The 20,204-nt window shown below is 40.8% G+C and overlaps 1 protein-coding gene across 1 annotated transcript in view; it reads right to left on the bottom strand.

Annotated features, from left to right (window-relative positions):
- Positions 1 to 19,999, bottom strand: part of jmjd6 (jumonji domain containing 6, arginine demethylase and lysine hydroxylase) — a 30,076-nt gene extending 10,077 nt beyond the window's left edge. The window contains exons 1-3 of the mRNA XM_059948632.1: positions 19,861 to 19,999; positions 4,043 to 4,431; positions 630 to 916 (exon numbers count right to left, since the gene is read on the bottom strand). Coding sequence (XP_059804615.1) covers positions 630 to 916; positions 4,043 to 4,431; positions 19,861 to 19,989 — 805 coding nt within the window. The 5' untranslated portion in view covers positions 19,990 to 19,999. The remainder of the gene's footprint in view (positions 1 to 629; positions 917 to 4,042; positions 4,432 to 19,860) is intronic.
- Positions 20,000 to 20,204: the final 205 nt, after the last annotated feature.

Raw genomic sequence — 20,204 nt, forward strand, 5'->3', positions numbered from 1 at the left:
AACAAAAGAGACAAACAATTGACATATGTATACCAAACATAATGAGGATGAACCAAGCCAGAAGACTGAATGGTTAAGTCATCACTTAAGAGTTATACAGTTAGAGAAATACAAATTTCAACTATGGCCTGCATGGAGACAAACTCTCAATCATGGCAAAGATGAGCATTTTTACACAGATTGGATGTTACACTTATTCAAATGGACTACCACAAAGACATCCAGCCCTACATAAAGTTTAGAATGAAGAAAAAAAGAGTATGGACGCCCATTTTTGCTAACACAGAATTCTTATCAACATAGACATTTGTCATTCCATCAATAAACTTCTGTCTATCCCAGATCCATTGCAAATCAATTGTCCTACGTCTCAAAAGCATGCACCAACATGCGTTGAGTCCTGAAAATCCTCAATGCCAGCTAGAAATACAACCAAAACAATCTTTAAAATTCACTAATTTTTGAAAGTGGACACATTGTTACTGTTGACTGAATGGGAGAAATGGCAATATCACCTATAAATACCAAAAATGTTTAAAAAGGTTCACTTAGGCATTATGACTTTTCATCACTATTCATCCCATTCAATGTAGACCAGTATAAGTAAACATTACTCTGAGAAATATCACCTGGCACAAATACAGTCTCCCCAGGTTTCTGAAGAATTTCCAGAGGTTTAAACTCTTGGGGCCAGGTTGGTTGCTGCGTTCGAGGATAAACAATGACAAACCACGTGATGGCCTCATCCTGCTGGTTTCCTCCTTCTTCTCTTGTCAGTTTTATAAGTTCACGAGGTGTATTTGTAGGAAATAGACACCATCGCTTATGACCTTGAACCAGAGCATTCCATGCACTTGTTCCTAAAGGATCAATATGGACTCCAGTTCCAGACCTTGGAGGACCCATGACAAACCATCTGAAAAGATAAAACACAGTAAATATTTTTACCTTTATATTAAATCTTGCAACAGACGTTTTTTCTCATTGATCTTGATGCCATTCATCTTTTGTTAATGGAACACATTAGAAATATTCTTCCTGCAAAAAAACTTAATTCATTATCAAAGTATATTCTACTGAGATTAATTTTCTTGTGGGCAATTTTCTTCACAATAAACACAAAGATGCACAAGAGAATTAAAACCTCACAAAAAGACAAACCATCAATGTGTAAAAGATAACAAACTAAGCAAATACCAAAAGAGAGAAAAACAAAATATTAAATAAATATTGAGAACATAGGTTGTAGAGTCCTTGAAAGTGAGTCTATGGATTGTGGAATCAGTTCAGTGTTCGGTTGAGTGAAGTTATCCCCTCCGGTTCAAGAGCTTAATGGTTCAGGGGAAATACTGTAATTGTTCCTGAACTGGGCGTTGTCAGACGTGTGACTTCTTCCTGATGGCAACAACTGGAAGCCTAGATAGGGGGTCTCTTGATGATGGATACTACTTTTCAGCAACAATGCTCCTTGTAGATGTGCTCAGTAGTGGGAGGGCTTTATCCAGTACTTTTTGTAGGCTTTTTCTGTTCAAGGGCATTGGTGTTTCCATACCAGGCACTGTGCTCTCAACCACACATCTAAAGAAGTTTGACAAAGTTTTAAATGACATGCTGAATTTTCACAAACTTCTGAGTGCTACCATGCCTTCTTTGTAATGGCAGTGTGTGACCCAGGGTAGATCCTCTGAAGTGATAACACTGAGGAATTTAACGTTGCTGACCCCCCTCCACCACTGAGCCTCTGATGAGGATCACCTCATCAACCTCCAGTTTCTTCCTTCAGTAGTCAATAATCAGCTCTTTCATTTTTCTGACATGAGTGTGAGGTTGTTGCCATGGCACCACTTTTAGCCAGATTTTCAATCTCTCTCCTATGTGCTGATTCATCACTACCTTTAACTTAGCCAAACAAATGGTGGTATTGCCAGAAAACTTAAATATGGCATTGGAGCTGTAGTAATCATTTAAAACCTTTAACCTTTTCTTCAAAAACAGGACTCATGTGGTCATTCAGAAAGTCACTTACTCTCAATGACAGATGTAAGTACATTACCTGGTAAAAAATTAAAATAGGAAAACAAAAGGATAATACAAATGCCACTCTATTCTACCAAACATACACAAAGTCATTGAAACTTCACTCTTCACACCCCATATGACCTCTCTCCAAATTATAGGTCATAGATCATTTCCTCTCTGATCTTGTATGTGGAACTCAACTCCTGTTACTAGATCCCATAGAGGGATTCTGCTTTTCCAACTTTGACTCTCTTCCAACCAGTGTTCAGATTAATTTCCTGTACAGTTTCCTGTCATTGTCTTCTTTGCTGGCATCCTGAACATTAATAAGAAAACACACAAAAAAAATTAAGATTTGTTTATAATGCCATCATGGAGAAGAGCTATTTGGGACAGGCTGATGTGGTAGATTAAAATGTCAAGATTATTTCCCTGATGTAATTACTTGAAGAGGTCAAGGTACAAATGAATTAGCCAAGGTACAGAGAGACTTAAGAATCCTCCTGTGAGACTCCCAGAAGGTTAATTTACAGGTTGAATTTGTGGTAAAGGCAGCAAATGCAATGTTGGCATCTATTTCAAGGTAAATAAATACAAAAAAGGAAATAATGCTGAGCCTTTACAAGACACTAGTCAGGCCACACTTGGAGTACGGTCAATGGTTTTGGGCCCCACATCTCAGAAAGGATGTATTTTCATTGGAGAGAGTCCAGTGGAGGTTCACAAGGATGACTGTAGGAATGAAAGGGTTAAAGCAAGCATTTGGCAGCTTTGGGCCTGTACTCAATGGAATTTAGAATGCAAGGGGGAATCACACTGAAGCCTACTGAAAGTTGAAAGGACTAGATACGGTGCATGTGGAGAGGATGTTTTCTACGGTGGGGGATATCCGGGACTAGAGGGCACAACCTCAAAATTGAGGGACGACCGTTTAGAATAGTGGTAAGAGGAACTTTTTTTAGCCAGAGAGTAGTAAATTCGTGGAATGCCCTGCCACAGACTGTGGAGGAGGTCAAATCATTGGGTATATTTAAGGCGATGGTTGAGTTTCCAGATCATTCAGGCATCAAAGGACATGGCAGAACAGACTCGATGAGCCGAATGGCTAATTCTGCTCCTATGGCTTATGGCTTAAGATATAATGTGGAAAATTAAGTGGCTTTGTGCAAAAATAAGTCTAAGGCTAAGTTCCAGGCCTATTTCTGAGACCGATTAGGTGACTGTTTCCTCTGAACTTAAGACTTCAGAACTCTTGATGTGACTCTGTCCCATTGCTTCTGCATAGAAGCTCGAGTTCAACATGTTCAAAGTTTACACCAAAAAAAATCAAGTTAACTGTTACCGTCACCGTTAATAACACCAGCATTTTGGATAGAATTGTCAAGGAAAAAGAAACCATCCGAGTGCGATGTTTTACGTACAATATATTCCGATAATTGGAAAAAGCTTCCACTGATAAAGAACTTCAAGCCATGGTTGCTTCTGCTAATACGAATGGGACTGCTGAATAATACTGACTCACAAGATGATGTATTCATTTCCCATCCTGAGAAAGCTCTTATCCCTCTTAAGAAAAGCAATCTGAAAATACTTGGCCCTTTCTTACTGAGGCGATTCTTAGTTCATTTTCCTCAATTCTTTGCATATTTTCTCAAAATATCTTTCTATTACTTATTTTGATCAACAAAGGAGTATCCTTTTGAATAGCTCTTTCAAAATCATGCATATTTGGAGGAACGATGTTTAAAAGATCAATCATTTTCTCATTTTCCTTTTATTAAAGATCAATAATTGCCAGATACTCAGCAGGGTGACTTCCAACGCAAAACTGAATCTATTGTTCTACATTATTAAAGCTCAGTCTTCTCCAAATAAAAAAACCGAGGCTCTAGAGTTCCGAGTGACCCTTTCAACTTGAAATACTAGAAATTCCACCCAAGGCTTTTGGGATAGAGAAGTTACTTTGTACATACTGAAAATATACAGGTAGCAATGAAAACAGATTTGTCCAGGCTGCTGTTACCTGTATGGAGGTCTTCGCTTTTCCCCTGCAAACTGGAACAAATCATCCTTGAAATATTTTGGCACTTCATAATCTTCTAAAAGTTTCCTTCTTTTAGGATGCTCCCCATAGCTACTATCAAAAATGTACAGAGGACTATCATCTTTTGTAGTCTCCATATAGTCAGCATAATACTTCATCTTCATTTTAACAGAATAACCGTCGTTGTCTTCCCCACACTTAAATTTCTGATTCCTGTACTTGCGCTTTAATCGCTCCAGTGTCCACTTTTCATGTGCTGCCCATCCCCGCTCAGCATTTATCAACACCACAGGCTTATATGGTTTCTCATACTTCTCAATAAAATCTTCAACAGTTGTCTCCAAAGCATCTATCCTTTCTACATTGTCCTAGAGTAAAATGGAAAATAAACAGTTAACATAAAACAAGTTGACTTCACAACTTCAGCAAATAGGAAATACAGATTCAGTCACTGCAATGAGGTAGTTCCAAATATTTCTCTGATTTGGTTAGGAGGGATGATGGTGCCTAATGTTTGCATCTTCAGAAACAGCTCTATTTCTATATTTAATATCTCTATTTTTTTTCCTTTCAGGGTTCTTTTGAAGACCCTGACCTGGAGTTACACACAGGCTTCGGTTCTTTGCAGGAATGGGACCCGTTCTTGGGATTCCATCACAGGCTGCTATTGGACATGCCAAGGGTTTGGCCTGAGAATCTCAATCATGTTCAGAACCCTAAGATCTCGGGGCTCTGGAGACAGCGGATCGAGGGTCGTTGTCACAGCCAGAGACTCATGTGTTGTCGGGGAAGCTGGAAAATCTTTCACTGTGGGTCCGAAGACCCAAGGTCTTTGTGATCTGCAGACACAGAGCTCGAAAAAAAGCGATGAAATGAACTTTTAAGATCATAAACCAGCTGGTTGTTATTATGTCTCCTGCTCACTTGTGAAAATAGGGGACACCTCCCTCTCCCTTGCCAGGGAGAGAGAGAACCTGTGGATTGTTGAATTTCAAATGACATGTGAAGCTTTTGGGGTTACTTTGGTCTGTGTCTTTGTTATTGTTTAGCACATGCTAGTGCTTGGTGACTGCACGGTGTGTGTTTATTTTTGTTGGGGGAGGGGGATCATTGCTTACTGCCACTAACGCGTGGGAGGGGGCAGCTGGCGGAGGGAGGACTTTGGGGTTCCAACATTTAACTGTCGTTTATTCTTTGGGGTCTGTTTTTATGGATGCCTTGCCAAGAAAAATCATTTCAGGGTGTATATTGTATACATTTCTCTGACATTAAACTTGACCTTTGAAAATGTAGAACTGTTCAGTTAACCGTGGTTAGAAAAGATGGGTCTCTTAAATTTTGATCTCATCAACAGCTCCGAATAAAAACACTAACAAATTTTATCATTCCTCCATGGGTTTATGAAGTTGTATTATATTTTGTAACTTCAAAACATTGAACTAATTTAAAGGAAGGCAAGGGTGTCCAAAAATGCAGGTTTAACTTCATATTTACTTCAAGCGAAGTGTGCTTATCACTTGGTAGCATGATGACATATGCAATTCACACATTTATACACATGACTCATAATGAATTATGTAAACTAACAAGAATGCTTAATAGAACCATAGAATATTACAGCACAGAAACAGGCCTTTTGGCCCTTCTTGGCTGAGCTGAAACATTTTTCTGCCTTGTCCCACTGACCTGCACCTAGGCCATATCCCTCCAAACCCCTCTCATCCATAGACCTGTCCAAGTTTTTCTTAAGTGTTACAAGTGAGCCTGCATTCACCACTTCATCTGGCAGCTAATTCCACCCTCCCACCCTCTGTGTGAAGAAGCCCCCCCAATGTTCCCTTTAAACTTTTCCCCTTTACCCTTAACCCATGACCTCTGGGCTTTTTCTCCCCGGCCTCAGTGGAAAAAGCCTGCTTGCATTCACTCTACCTATACCCATCATAATTTTATACACCTCTATCAAATCACCCCTCATTCTCCTACACTCCAGGGAATAAATTAATCACCAACATATTTACTAGATTATTCATATTAAAATACTACACACTCATCCTTGCTTAGCTATAAACTCCCTCAATATAGAATGTATCTGAATGTACTTATATACACAGTATACTATATAATACAGCTACTATGTACAGTGCCTATAAAAAGTATTCACCCCCCTTGGAAGTTTTCATGTCTTTTTGCTTTACAACATCAAATCATTTTAATTTGGATTTAATTTGGCTTTCTTGACACCGATCAAGAGAAGACTCTTGTGTCAAAGTGAAGTGAAAACAAATTTCTACAAATTGGTCTATATTTATTACAATTTTTAAACAAAATAATTGATTGCAAAATTACTCACCCCCTTCAAGTCAGTATTTAGTGGATGCACCTTTGGCAGCAATTACAGCCAAAGTGGATAGGTTTCTATCAGCTTTGCACATTGGGTCACTTCAATTTTTCCCCATTCTTCTTTACAAAACCGCTCAAGCTCTGTCAGATTGCATGAGGATCATGAGTGAACAACCCTTTTCAAATCCGGCCACAAATTCTCAATTGGATTGTGGTCTGGACTTTGACTTGGCCACTCCAGGACATTAACTTTGTTGTTTTTAAGCCATTCCTGTGCAGCTTTGGCTTCATGCATGGGATCTTTATCATGCTGGAAAACAAATCTTCTCCCAAGTTACAGTGCTCTTGCAGACTGCATCAGGCTATCCTCCAGGATTTCCCTTTATTTTGCTGCATTTATTTTATCCTCTACCATTACAAGTCTTCCTGGGCCTGCTGCAGTGAAGCACTCCCATCACATGACACATCCACCACCATGCTTCATGGTAGGGATGGTGTGTTTTTGCTATGTGGTGTTTGGCTTATGCTAAACATAGCATTTTAAGTCTGATGGCCAAAATAGTCAATATTGGTTTCATCTGCCCATAGAACCTTCTTCCAGCTGACTTCAGTCTCCCACATGCCTTCTGGCAAAATCTAGTCGAGCAGTGTCAAAAAAAGCTAAATCAAATCCACTGTGTTCAAAGTTGTAAAACAGTAAAACAGGAAAACTTCCTCGGGGTGGGAATACTTCTAGGCACTGTACACACATCCTCAGCATAGATTTTAAATTGTCCCATTTAGAACCAAAGATTTAATCACTGTGGAGGATTTCCTACTCTGGTGGCATAACATCTTTCCTGACAAGGGTTGTCAGTCTACTTGGCAGGTGAAAGAATATCAGGTTCTGGCGCCTCCTCTGTGGTAGTTGTAGGAATTGACACTGAAACTGCAGAACATGGTTCTGACAGCTCTAAAACCTTCCCCCCCCCCCCCCACCCCCCATTCCTTTTTATTCTTTCTAGGATGTGTATCTTGATCTAGGGAAGATGCATGGGTACACCATGGAGACAGTTGTGGCATCACCCAATATCATTCCTAATTTGCTTTCAGTTAGGCCTATTGCAGCAGATGTGGCAAGCAAATCATGGATGGATCTCCAAATCAAGTTGTAGCTGCTTCACTGACCCCCACAATACTGATCCTCCTGTTTACCATATACAAGCTCAATGTGGCTTGTTGGTTGTTGTATTTCAGTTATGGATGTCATACCCACAGGAGTTATCTTTTTTCCAGTACAAGTTCTTAATTGGATATCTTCAGGCTTCAGTTTAATATCTTTGAAATGTCTCTCAGTCTCATTTTGCAGAATGACTGAAACAGCTGAACCAGTGTCTAATTCTATTTTAATTAATTTGCCATTCACTTCTGTGTAAACTGTATTGCTCGTCTATTGTTAATTTCATATTGTCAATCTCAAGAGTATCCAGTCCTGCAACACTCTCATCATCAGATTTTTCATTAACAGCATTCAAATTAGTGTTTTTATTAGGAACTGTAACTTGACTTTTTACCTGTCTCTTCTGAGTAGTCTATTTTTGCCTGCTCGATCTGCTGTTTGTGTCCTTCCCTGTTTGCTGCATTTTCTGTGAGTTTCACCTTTAAACCTGCATTGTTCTGATGTATGTAAACCCCTGCCACAACGGTAACACAATTTGTTTGGCCAGGTAGGTTTCTATTTAGATGAAGTTTGATTCACACTCACTTTTATTCCTGACTGCGATTCAATTGCATCTCTGCCTGTTTCCATTTAAACAGTGAATTCAATAGCTCTTTTCAATACAATTTGTGCTTCAGTAAGGAGCTATTTTAAAATACTATCTTGTAAGATTCAACAAACTAAACGATCATTTAGTGCATTATTAAGCCCAATATTGAACTGACAATGCTCAGGCAACTTCTTCAATTCAACCACATAAGCTGAAATGGACTCTCTCTTGTTATGATACCACTTATGAAATCTAGTGTTCTGCAATCAATAATGGCTTTGGTTCCAAGTGTTCCTGCAGTACTTTTAACATTATCAGCAAGGCTAATTTTGGATGGGTTGGTTGGAGCAGTTAAAATTCAAAGCAAACTCTACGCCTTTAAACCCAATGAACTCAGCAAAATTTGTCATTTCACTGCTTTAAAATATTACTGAATTAGCTCAGTACACCTTAGCCAATTATCTGTTGAGTAATGAAAGGCATCAATATTTCCGATACAGCTAGCCATTTCTGCTTTCTTATGATTATCATCACCTGGTATTCTTAAGGAAATCGTGAATGCTTCTGTTTTCTGACTTTTTAAAAAATTGTCTTTTTTTAAAACATATTAAAAAAATGACCCATCTCTGCACGTACTAAGTTGTGTTTTGTACTTGCTACTCAGGTCAGTTTAAAAAACCTCATCACCAATGTTATGTCTTATAACTTCAAAACATTAAGCAAATTCAAAGGAAGATACGGAAGTCCGAAAATATGAGTCCAACTTTGAGCTTACTTTAAGCGAGGCAAGCGCATATCACTTGGTAGTGTGATGACTATGCAATTCAGTTATTTATACCTATAATCAATAATAAATTATTTAATGAACAAGAATACTTCAAGTTACTACAATATTAAAATATTACATACACAAAATTTTTCCAGCATAGTACAATTCAATGCATATTTTAATTTATATTTTTCCTCTCCTTACTCATGCAATTTAGTCTAGTAACACCAGATTGCAGGGAATGTAATAAGTTTGTTGCAGTTCAAGAAATCATTATGAATATTAGCTACTGATATCAAATTGGTCTGGGACTATAAATTCCACAATTTCTTGATTTTGTATCTTCCAGAACCAGGCAATCACAATCTTGGGTTGATTGAGCATTACTTCCATAACCAGTAACTTACTTCTGAAATTATGTACACAAAAAAGATGAAGAACTGCCATGTAACCTTTTGAACGAGCCATTTCTAAACATGTAGCAAACCCTTCTGCATGACTACATTATGAATCACTAGTACATTAAATTCCAAGCTGATTCGTAGATGCTAAGTTTGAATTAAATAAAAAGTCTGCAAAGAAGTGCTATTTGCAATATTCAGATTATTGCCAATTTACTAAAATTATTCATTTCTGGGAATTCCCTTCAATAAATATGTTTCTGAGGACATTACTTTACAAACTGTCTAATGTTACAGAACACAAGTTAAACAATTTGGAATGTACTAGCTCTTCTTACATGTGAGATTCCATAAAACGGGAAAAGTGAAATAAATTAAAACTTGTATCACCCTCATTGATCTGCAAGGTAAAAACACTAATGAATGAAGTAAGCTTGCACAAAAAGGATCCCATCTGTTTTCTTGGCGAAATAATGATGGGCCTCTAAAGATGACAAGGTAATCATCATTCTTTATAGCACCAGCTGAAAAACAAAGATTCAATTCTCACTGCTAACTACAAGGACTTTGTATGTTTTCCTCATGATCACTTGGGTTTTCTCCAGTTTCCTCCCATGTACCAAAGATGTACGTGTTGGGGCTAATAGGTAGTAGGCATGCTATGTTGGCACCAGAAGCATGGCACCACATGCAGACTGCCCCCAGTACATCCTCAATGCAAGTAACATATTTTAATGTTTTCATGCAAATGTGACAATCTTTAGAAATTCCAATATTTTTGTTTTACTGCACAATTATTCATACATGTTAACACAAATGAAACATATGCAAGGGAAGGAAGCTAGAGCAGGAAAGCAGGAATAATTCACTATCTTTTTTTCTTATTGCACAGTTCAAACAGTGGGAATACCAGACAGGAAAGTGGAATGCTCCTCTTGAGGGATGTGGGAAGGCAGGGAAACCAGCAGCATCCCTGATGACTACATGCACAAAGTACATTAAGCTGCAGCTTCTTTCAGACCGTGTTAAGGAGGTGGAACTGAACGAACTCCAGATCCTTCAGGAGGCTGAAGGGTTGATAATCAGGTAATACAAGGTGACAGCTAAACCAAAGGTGCAGGACATAGGTAACTGGGTAACCATCAGGAGATCTAAAGGGGATAGGGAGCTAGTTCAGAGTACTCCTGCGGATGTTCCTCTCAATAACAAGTAAACCGCTTTGGATACCGTTGGGGTTTGGAGGAATGACTTAGCAGGGGAAAGCCACAGCAGTCAGGTCACCAGTATTGTGTTTTGCTCTGTGACTAGAAGGAAGGAGAGAAGAGGTGAGCTGTGGTGATAGGGGATTCAATGGTTAGGGAATAGACAGGAACATATACTGTGTACAGGAATGAGATTCCAGGATGTTGCCTCCTGGATGCCAGGGTCAGAGATATCTCAAATAAATGCACAGCATTCTTAAGCAGGAGGGTGAGTAGTCAGAGGCTGTGATCCACGTCAATACCAATGACATGGGTAGAAAGGGTGACTATACACTGCAAAGTGACTTCAGGGAGTTTGGTGCTAAGTTATCTAAGGACAATACTGCCAGTGTTGTGATCTCAGGATTGCTACCCGTGCCACATGCTACTGGGACCAGAAATAGGAAGATGATACAGTTTGATATGTGGCTAAGGAGATGGTACAGGAAGGGAGGCTTCAGGTTTTTGGATCATTAGGCTCTCATCCAGGAAAAGTAGGGCATGTACAGGCAGGATGGTTTGTGCCTGAACTGGAAGAAACTTGTGGGAATGTTTGCTAGCACTGCCATGGGGGGGGGGGGGGGGGCGCAAAGGGTGATCAAACCAGAGTTGTAGGGGGATGGGAACCAGAGCAGATAGTGGTGCGCTCATGGAGAAACATGCTGTCAAGCCGTCAAAGCCAGGAATAAAGAGGTTGATATGGCGGGACCCATGTTTTGAGTTGTGTATAATTCAATGCAAGGATTATTATAGGAAAGGCATATAAACTTGCCTGCAGAAGGGGCAGGACTGGTAGCTTAATGTTTTGGGGGTTTTAGATGTGATAGAGTGGGAGGGGTGGCATTACTAGTTAGGGAAATCACAGCAGTGCTCAAATAGGACCAACTGGAAAATCCATCTACTGAGGCTATGTGAGTGGAACCAAGGATTAAGAAAGGTATGACTACATTAACAGTATTTTATTATAGACCAATCAACAGCAAATAGGATTTAAAGGAATAAATTTGTAGAGTTTGCAGACTGTTGCAAAAAAAAACATAAGGTTGTGATAGGAGCTGATGTTAACTTTTCAAATATTGACTGGAACTCCCATATAGTAAGGGCTACAGTAAAGAACAATTTATCAAATGTGTTCAGAAGAGTTTCCTTACTCAGGACACAGAGGTTCCAGCAAGGTCTAATAACAGATCCCTGATGAGAGAATGAGAAAGTGCAGGCAATGCAAGTTTGTGTTGAGGAACAGTTTGCACCTAGTGATCATAATGCCATTAGCTTTAAAATAATCAAGGACAAGGTCTGGACCTTGGGTTGAGATTCTAAAATGGAGGAAGTCTAATTTTGTATCAGAAAGGGTCTGATGAGTGTAGTTTGGGACAGGTGGTTTTCTGGCAAAGGTGAGCTTGTTAAGTGAGCGGCCTTCAAAGGTAAAATTTTAAGAGTACAGAGTTTGTATGTTTCTGTCAAAATAGGGATAACAGGTTTAGGGATCCTTGGCTTTGAGAGACATTGAGTCCCTGGTTAAGGAGGAGGTACACAACCGATACAAGCAGAAGGGGACAAATGAGGTACTTGAGTACAAGAAATGTAAGAGAAGACTTAAGGAGGAGATCAAGATGACTAGAAGAAGGCACAAGGCTGCCGTAGCAGGTAAGATGAAGGAGAATCCCAAGGGCTTTTACAGATATATTAAGAGCAAAAGGATAGCAAGGTACAAAATTGGTCCTCCTGAAGATCAGAGTGATGATCTATGCATGGAGCCAAAGAGATGGGGGAGATCATAAATTGATTTTTTTCTATCTGTATTTACTTGTGAGATGGACAGAGTCTGTAAAAATTTACAGGTTACAGAGGAGATATTTGCTACCTTGAGGCAAATTAAGGTGGATATATTCCTAGGGCTTGAAAAGGTGTTCCCTCAGATCTTGAGAGGCTAGTGCAGAAATTCCAGGGGCAGCCACAATTATGTTATAGACATAAATATTTAAACCATTATAGATATTTAAAACATCCTTAACAAGTGAGACACTGGAGGAATGGAGGATTGGTCAACATTGTTCCATTGTTTGAGGAATGCTCTAAAAATAAGCAGGGAAATTATAGGCTAGCGAACCTGTCATCAATAGTGAGTAAGATACTGGAAGGTATTCTAAAGGACCAGATATCTACAAGTATTTGGATCGACAGGGACTGATTAGGGATAGTCAATATGGCCTTGTGCGTGGTAAATCATCTCTAACCAATCTTAAGAGTTATTCGAGGAAGATACCAGGAAAGTTGATGAAGGCAAAGCAGTAGATGATGTCTACAGAGACTTCAGTAAGGACTTTAACAACTTCAGATGTTTAACATTCAAGATAAGACAGTAAATTGGATTAGACATTGGCTTCACAGAAGAAGCAAAAGGGCGGTAGAAGCTGCAGTCTCTCTGACTGGAGGTCTGACTAGTGGATCCATTGTTGTTTATCACCTAAATCAACAATCTGGATGATAATGTGGTAAATTAGATCAGCAAATTTACAGATTACACTGAGATTGGGGACAGTGAGGAAAGCAATCCAAACTTGCAGTGGGATCTGGACCAGCTGGAAAAATAGGCAGACATACTGCAGATGAAAATTAATGCAGACAAGTGTGAGGTGCTACTCTTTTGGAGGGAAAAGCAGGGTATGACTTAAAAACAGTGAGTGATAGAGCATTGAGGAGTGGTGTAGAACAGGGGGATCTGGGAGCAGAGATCCATAATTCCTTGAAAGTGCTGTCACAGGAAGATAGGGTCGTAAAAAAGCTTTTGGCACACTGGCCTTCACAAATCAAAGTAGTGAGTATAGGAGTTGGGATGTAATATTGAAGTTGTACAAGACATAGGGGAGGCCTAATTTGGAATAGTGTGTGAAGTTCCAGTCACATACCAATAGGAAAGATACCAAATAAGGTTGAAAAAGTGCAGAGAAAGTTTACATGGATATTGCCAGTACTTGAGGACCCCAGTTATAGGGAAAGGTTGAATAGGGCTGGACTTTATTCCCTTGAGTACAAGAGAGTGAGGAGAGATTTGATAGAGGTATATAAAATTATGAACTGTAATGATGGTTTTTTTGCAGGCTTTTTGTGTGAAACCAGAACTAGAGGTAACAGGTTAAAGATAAAAAGGTGACATGGTTAAGGGAAACTTCTTCACTCAGAGAGTGGTGAAAGTGTAGAACAAGCTGCCAGGATAAATGGTGGATGTGGGCTTGATTTCAACATGAGAAATTTGGAAATGTACACGGATAGGGGAGCTATGGTTTGGATGCAGATCAACAGTTTGGTATGGTATGGTCTAGATGGGCCGAAGGGCCTGTTTCTGTGCAGTAGTGTTCTCTGAATAAACACCTAAAAAGCCAATTTTAAAGAACCCATTTGTAACCAATAGTCCGTCAAATGTTGTTCAACATGTAGTATCTTCAACGAAGGAAAATGTTCAAGAGACTTCCAAGATTAAAACTGACTCTTTCCCAAAGACCTTTGGACTTAATGATGGTCTTGGAGACATTTTCTGCAGGAAATCAAAACTTTAGGCCTCTATAGCCAAAGGCACATCAATTTCACAATGGAGAATGCTTTGTGGAATTATGTTCAAAGAACAAAGCCATCTTCAGCTTACAAACCTCACATTGAGGCCCTAAATACATTATAAGATACGCCGGGTAGGCGACCTTTTGCATGCCTGACACCAGACTCCTGAAACAGAGACTCTATTCTGAGCATCAAGGGAAGAATTGAAATGAATACACTATTCCCACTGTCTCCTGGAAATTCTTGGCCCATGAAAAGGAGCAGTTAGAATGGGTATTAGAAACATCCATCAGGAGAACACAGAAGCCCTGTGTAAACATCGCCTCAAACTACCTACACTCTTGTTCCATTGGGCATCTCCTGTGCACCTGTGAGTAGACTGCAAATACGAGACACGAGTAAACTTGAGGAGATATGCTATATTAGCAAGTAAAACAATTGCAAAAGATACTCTAAAACAGAACAGCATATGCAGTCACATTTCAATTGAAAATAGAATAGAGATAATGTAGGATATCACAGCAAATGGTAACAGGCTGCAGTGAGGCTGCAATAATAGTAAATTAACATAATTTGGTCACAATAGCAAGAGAATCAAACAATAGATAGATAGACACTGCATTGATCCCTAAGGAGGTTAGTGTCACAGTAGCATTACAAGTCCAGATACACAAATATACAATTAGAAGAGAGAAAAAAGAATGAATAAAAAAGGAAGTTACCTCAAACAGTTCAGCAGGAAGGGGGTCACAATTTCCCCTGCTATAGGTTGATTCATTATAAAGCCTCTCCAGCAGAGGGCAAGAATGACCTCATACAGCACTCTTTGGAGCAGCAAAGGTGTCTTAGTCTATTACTAAAAGTGCTCCTCTATTCAGCCAAGTTGGCATGCCGAGGGTGAAAAACACTGCCCAGAATTGCCAGGATTTCCTACAGGGTCTTCTGTTCTACCACAGTCTCCAGTGTGTCCAGTTTGACTCCTACATCGGAGCCAGCTTTTCTAATGTTTATTGAGCCTGTTGGCATCACCCATGTTGATGCCACTGCCCCAGCACACCACCACATAGACTGAACTGGTGACAACAGACTGGTACAACATGTGAAGGAGAGGCCTACATACTCTAAAGGATCTGTCTCCTCAGGAAGTAGAGGTGATTTTGGCCCTTCTGGTACACAGCCTGTGTTGGTGCTCTACTCAAGTCTGTCATCCAGGTGCATTCCCAGGTACTTGTAGGTCTTCACCACATTCACGTTTTTACCATCAATAGTAAGAGGGAACACTGCAGGCTTAGTCTTCCTAAATTCCATCACCATCTCCTTTGCCTTGCTGACGTTGAGCTGCAGATGATTCAGCTTACACCATTTGACAAAGTCCTCAACCAGGATCCTGTATCTATCCTCCCTTTATATACCCAAATATTGCTGAGTCAGTCCTCCAGATGACATGACTTAGTGTTGTATCTAAAGTCGGAGGTATACAGGGTAAACAGGAAGGGAGACAATACAGTCCCGTCGGGCCCTGTTGCTGCTTATAGCCAGCTCTGAAGCTGCACAAACTGCGGTCTGCCATTCTGGTAGTCCATTATGCAGGATCCAATGAAAGTGCCATCCTGCATTAAATAGAGCTTTTCCCCCCGCAATGAGAGCTGTATGGTATTGAAGGCACTTGAGAAATCAAAAAACACGATTCTCACAGTGCTGCCCTACTTATCGAAATGGTAGTAGGCTCTGTTCAGCAGGCAGATTGCAGCATCAACTCTAATGTGCTCCTGGTAGGCAAACTGCAGGGGAGCGAGGGCTGATCTGACCAGGGGTCAGCGGTGAGTCTTCATGATATGTGAGGTCGGGGCTACTTAACGGGAATCATTCAAGACTTTCAGTTAGCCCTTCTTGGGTACTGGGATCACATACGACGTTTTCCACACAGTCGTCACCCTTTCCAGGCTGAGAATCAGATTGAAAATGCGCTGGAGAACTCCACACAGCTGCTCAGCAAACTCCTTCAGGACCTTCCAGCCCCAATGCTTTGCTGTGTCTGAGTTTCCCCAGAGCCCCTCTCACTTGCTCACCCATCAATGATGACTGGGTGGAAGGTGGGGGCTGGTGGGAGTGAAGTTCAGGATGATAGCAACTGGTACATGGCAGTGTGGATGGTAGGTGTAGGGCAAGGAGGGGATGAAGACAGTGGTAGCCTTTGTTGTTCATCCACATGTTAAACTGAAGAGGGGACAGTTTAGGTAGGCACAAATCTAAGAGGTCATAAAGATTTTGCATTTGGAAGTCCAAAAACAAAAGTCAGAGGTGGGCTGAGATAGAGGATGATAACAGCACTTTTCAATGTAAAAAAATATTGTGAATCTAGTATTTTCATTTTGAAATTGGAAGGTAAACATTTACAATTTTACTAGCATTAGCAGTTTGGAAGGAAAATGGAATTCCCAATGGTCAATAGATATACAATCAAGAAAGCAAGGGTGAGGTCTACCAACATACAGAAATTGCAATGAATTTGGAGGAAGCGAGTTCAAAGTATTATTGCTGCTAAAGGGCTTTAAAGGAACATTTTCAGATTGCAAAAGTAGGCATGAATACTGGTGGGAGAGCCCATACAAATGAAATTGTGAAGCATGGACATGATGGTAAGGAAGTCAGAGTAGGTAAAGTAAGGTGGATCCTGTGTCTGAGTCAGCGGATAGAGGTTTCAGGAAGAATGGAGTTACAGTGTCACAGAATCTAATTCAGCATACAGCTTCTATGAACAGAGAGCAAGAATCTTAAGGGGCTGACACAAAGACCAAAACTACTAACAAGCCAAGGAAAAACGAAGCAATATAAACAATGAGGACTGTTGGGAAGGAGTACGAAATATAGCTAGGTGAAAGAGTTCAGAATGAGCCATGGCATTCTCAATGCCAAAATTTGCTGCATGAACTTACAATGGCCTCAAAAAAGCAGTACCCATCATTAAGGATCCATACCATCTGTGACATGTCCTCTTCTCATTAGTACCACCAGGAAGTAGGCTCAAGAGCCTGAGAACCCACATTCACATTTCAGGAACAGCTTCTTTCTCTCTGACACCAGATTTCTGAAAGGTCTGTCAACACAACCTTGCTACTCTTCATTCGCCCTATTATTTAATTGCACATTAGAACAGATTTTTACTGTTTCACACTGTAGATGGATACTTTGTTGATCCCAGAGGAAATTACAGTGTCATTGTGTATCCATGCATTACAAGTGCACAGATATAAATATTGGAAGTAGAAAGGATAAAAAAATAAGTTACCACGAACGGTATAACAGGAGGGGGGGGGGGGGGGGTCATCACTTCCCCGGCTATAGGTTAACTCATTACAGAGCCTAATTGCTGAGGGCAAGAATGACCTCATATAGCGCTCTTTGGAGTGGCAAAGTTGTCTTAGTCTACTACTAAAAGTGCTCCTCTGTTCAGCCAAGGTGACATGCAGAGGATGAGAAACATTGGGCAGAATCGCCAGGATTTTCCATAGGGTACTGCTGCCACAAAACAACATGTCAATGATAATTTAACAGACCCCAATTTTAATTGCAAGTGAATGAGTGTGAGGGGAGAGGGGGTAAGGTGTCAATTTGTGGTTAGAGTGACAGCCACCATTAGCCACCAGTGGTTACACCCAAATAAAAGTGTAGGGAGAAACAAGACAGTATACTTAGATCATTGTTTGCAAAATACCAGTAGCTGTATCATGAAACCATGGGTGTATCCAATGAATAGTCCAAAATAGAAATAAGGTACTTATTATTTAGACAGAAAAGGAAAGATGAATAGATTCAAAAACTTCACTTGATAACATCAGGAGATAAGTGATGGGTGCAAAACAGTAACAAAAATGAGATAAGTGATGGCTTTGATTCTTTGAAAAGTGTAACTTGAACTGAAAAAATCGTGAAGGACTGTGTTACAGTAATTGCCAAACCAGTTTTGCAGCATAGGTATTTCATGTACAATTGAACAGCTGACAGATGAAATGTTTTTGTTTTTGCTAAATCCATTCTGTATCCCACAGATCTTCAGAGTCCAAAGTAAACCGATGTCACCATATACAACGCTGAGATTCATTTTCTTGAGAGTATACTCAATAAATCCAATGTCCATAATGGAATCAATGAACGACTGCACCAGCTGGTAGAACCAGTGTGCAAAAGGCAAGAAATTGTGCAAGTACAAAAAGAAAGTTTTAAAAAAAGAAATAATAATAAATAACTAAAGCAACAAATACTGAGAACATGAGATGAAGAATCCTTGAAAATGAGTCCAAAGGTGTGGAAACAGTTCAGTGATGGGGCAATAACTGTTCCTGAACTCAGTGGTGTGAGTCCTGAGGCTCTGTACCTTCTTCCTGATGGCCATAGCAAGAAGAGAGCATGACCTGGGCAGTGGTGGTCCCTGATGGTGAATGTAGAAGGATATGCTCAATGGTGTGGGGGTAGCTTTATCGACTATGGGCTGGGCCATATACACGACTTTTTGTAGGATTTTCCATTCAACGGCATTGGTGTTTCCACACCCGGCTGTGATGCAGCCAGTCAAAATACTCTCCACCACACATCTACAAAAGTTTCTCAAAGCTTCAGATGTCATGATGAATCTTCGCAAGCTAATAAGTAGAGGCACTGCCGTGCTTTCTTCGTAATCGCACTTACATGTTGTGCCCAGGAATGGTCCTCTGAAATTACAGCACCAAGGAATTTAAAGTTGCTGACCCCCTCCATCTCTGATCCCTGATGAGGACCGGTTCATGGAACTGTGGTTTTCCACCGCCTGGTCCATAATCAGCTCCTTGGTCTTGCTGACATTGAGAAAGAGGTCTTCTGTCAGTCAGTTATTTTTAGGGATGGCTGCAAGCGTCACATTGGTATAAAATGACACTGATCTAGTAGATGGATTAGAATAAGAAACAAAATTGAGCTACACTTAAAAAGCTTTATACCCAGCATTTCTTGTAGGAATAAACTATTATTCTGATTTGGAGCCCAATCTCTTCTGGACCCCTATTCTGGACTATTGATAGTGGAGTCAAATTCAGAAAAAAATTTGATCTTGATTAGGAGGCTACCACTACACGTTATCATGTAAACAGCTATGGAAATAGTGCAACGTGATGCAAAAGTAATCGTGTATTTTCAACTGGAAATCAACTATCCACTGCAACCCTGTCCAGTCATCGCCACCGAAATTCTCCAAATAACACATGTATCCTCGCAACAAGACACGTGTCCGTTAACCCCAAATTCATTATGGTTCTATAAAGCAGTGGCCCCTTCTTCAAATTACTTCCTTACCACAGGATTGACCCCTTCCCTTCCTAAAAGCAACACAGAACCCCGATTTTTTCATTATAGAAGCGGCGCCCCGTACCCCAACCCTCTCCATCAGAGCTTATTCCACACCCGGGGGCAATGTCCGGACGACTGGCTGGGTCAAGCTGGCTGCTGTTAACTGGGGTCCAGCAGCTGTCCCCCCCGCCCATCCGTGGTGGACAAGACGAACCATGCCGAGCTTTTCGGCCGGGCACCCAACTCCCGTTTAAAAGAAAGTCCGCCTGCGGATCCCACACCGACCCGGCTCTCTGGCGCCGCCACTGCTGCTGCTGCTGCTTCGGATGGTGTATTCGTGTGTACGTGCAGGACGTGCCGGGCCGTGGGCTGTTGCTCGGTGTGGGGGAATCAGGGATGTAGGGCCGGCCTGGCCGCTGCTTACCTTGACAGTGTTTAAGGACAGAGAGAAAGTTTCGTGGTAGTTGTGTTTTGTCCAGTCGTAAGAGTCTCTCAACTCGGGGCGGGCACTGCGCTTTGCTTCTTTTATTCGCTTTTTAGCTTTGTGATTCATTTCCTACTCTTTCAAAAGGCCGGAGCCCTCTTTTCCCGCTTGCCGCCAATCTCCAAGAGCAGGTCCTCCAGCCGTGGATCTTCGCACTTATAGGCCTTCCAGAATTTTCATACCCCTGCCCTGCACTGGCCACACCGGCCCGTCCATCACGCCAACATGACAGGAGTCCCGCCTACACCCCCGTGTCGATTGGACCCATTGTGGGCCCAGCTGTA

The sequence above is a fragment of the Hypanus sabinus genome, chromosome 23, assembly GCF_030144855.1.
Source record: "Hypanus sabinus isolate sHypSab1 chromosome 23, sHypSab1.hap1, whole genome shotgun sequence".
Taxonomy (NCBI): Eukaryota; Metazoa; Chordata; class Chondrichthyes; order Myliobatiformes; family Dasyatidae; genus Hypanus; species Hypanus sabinus.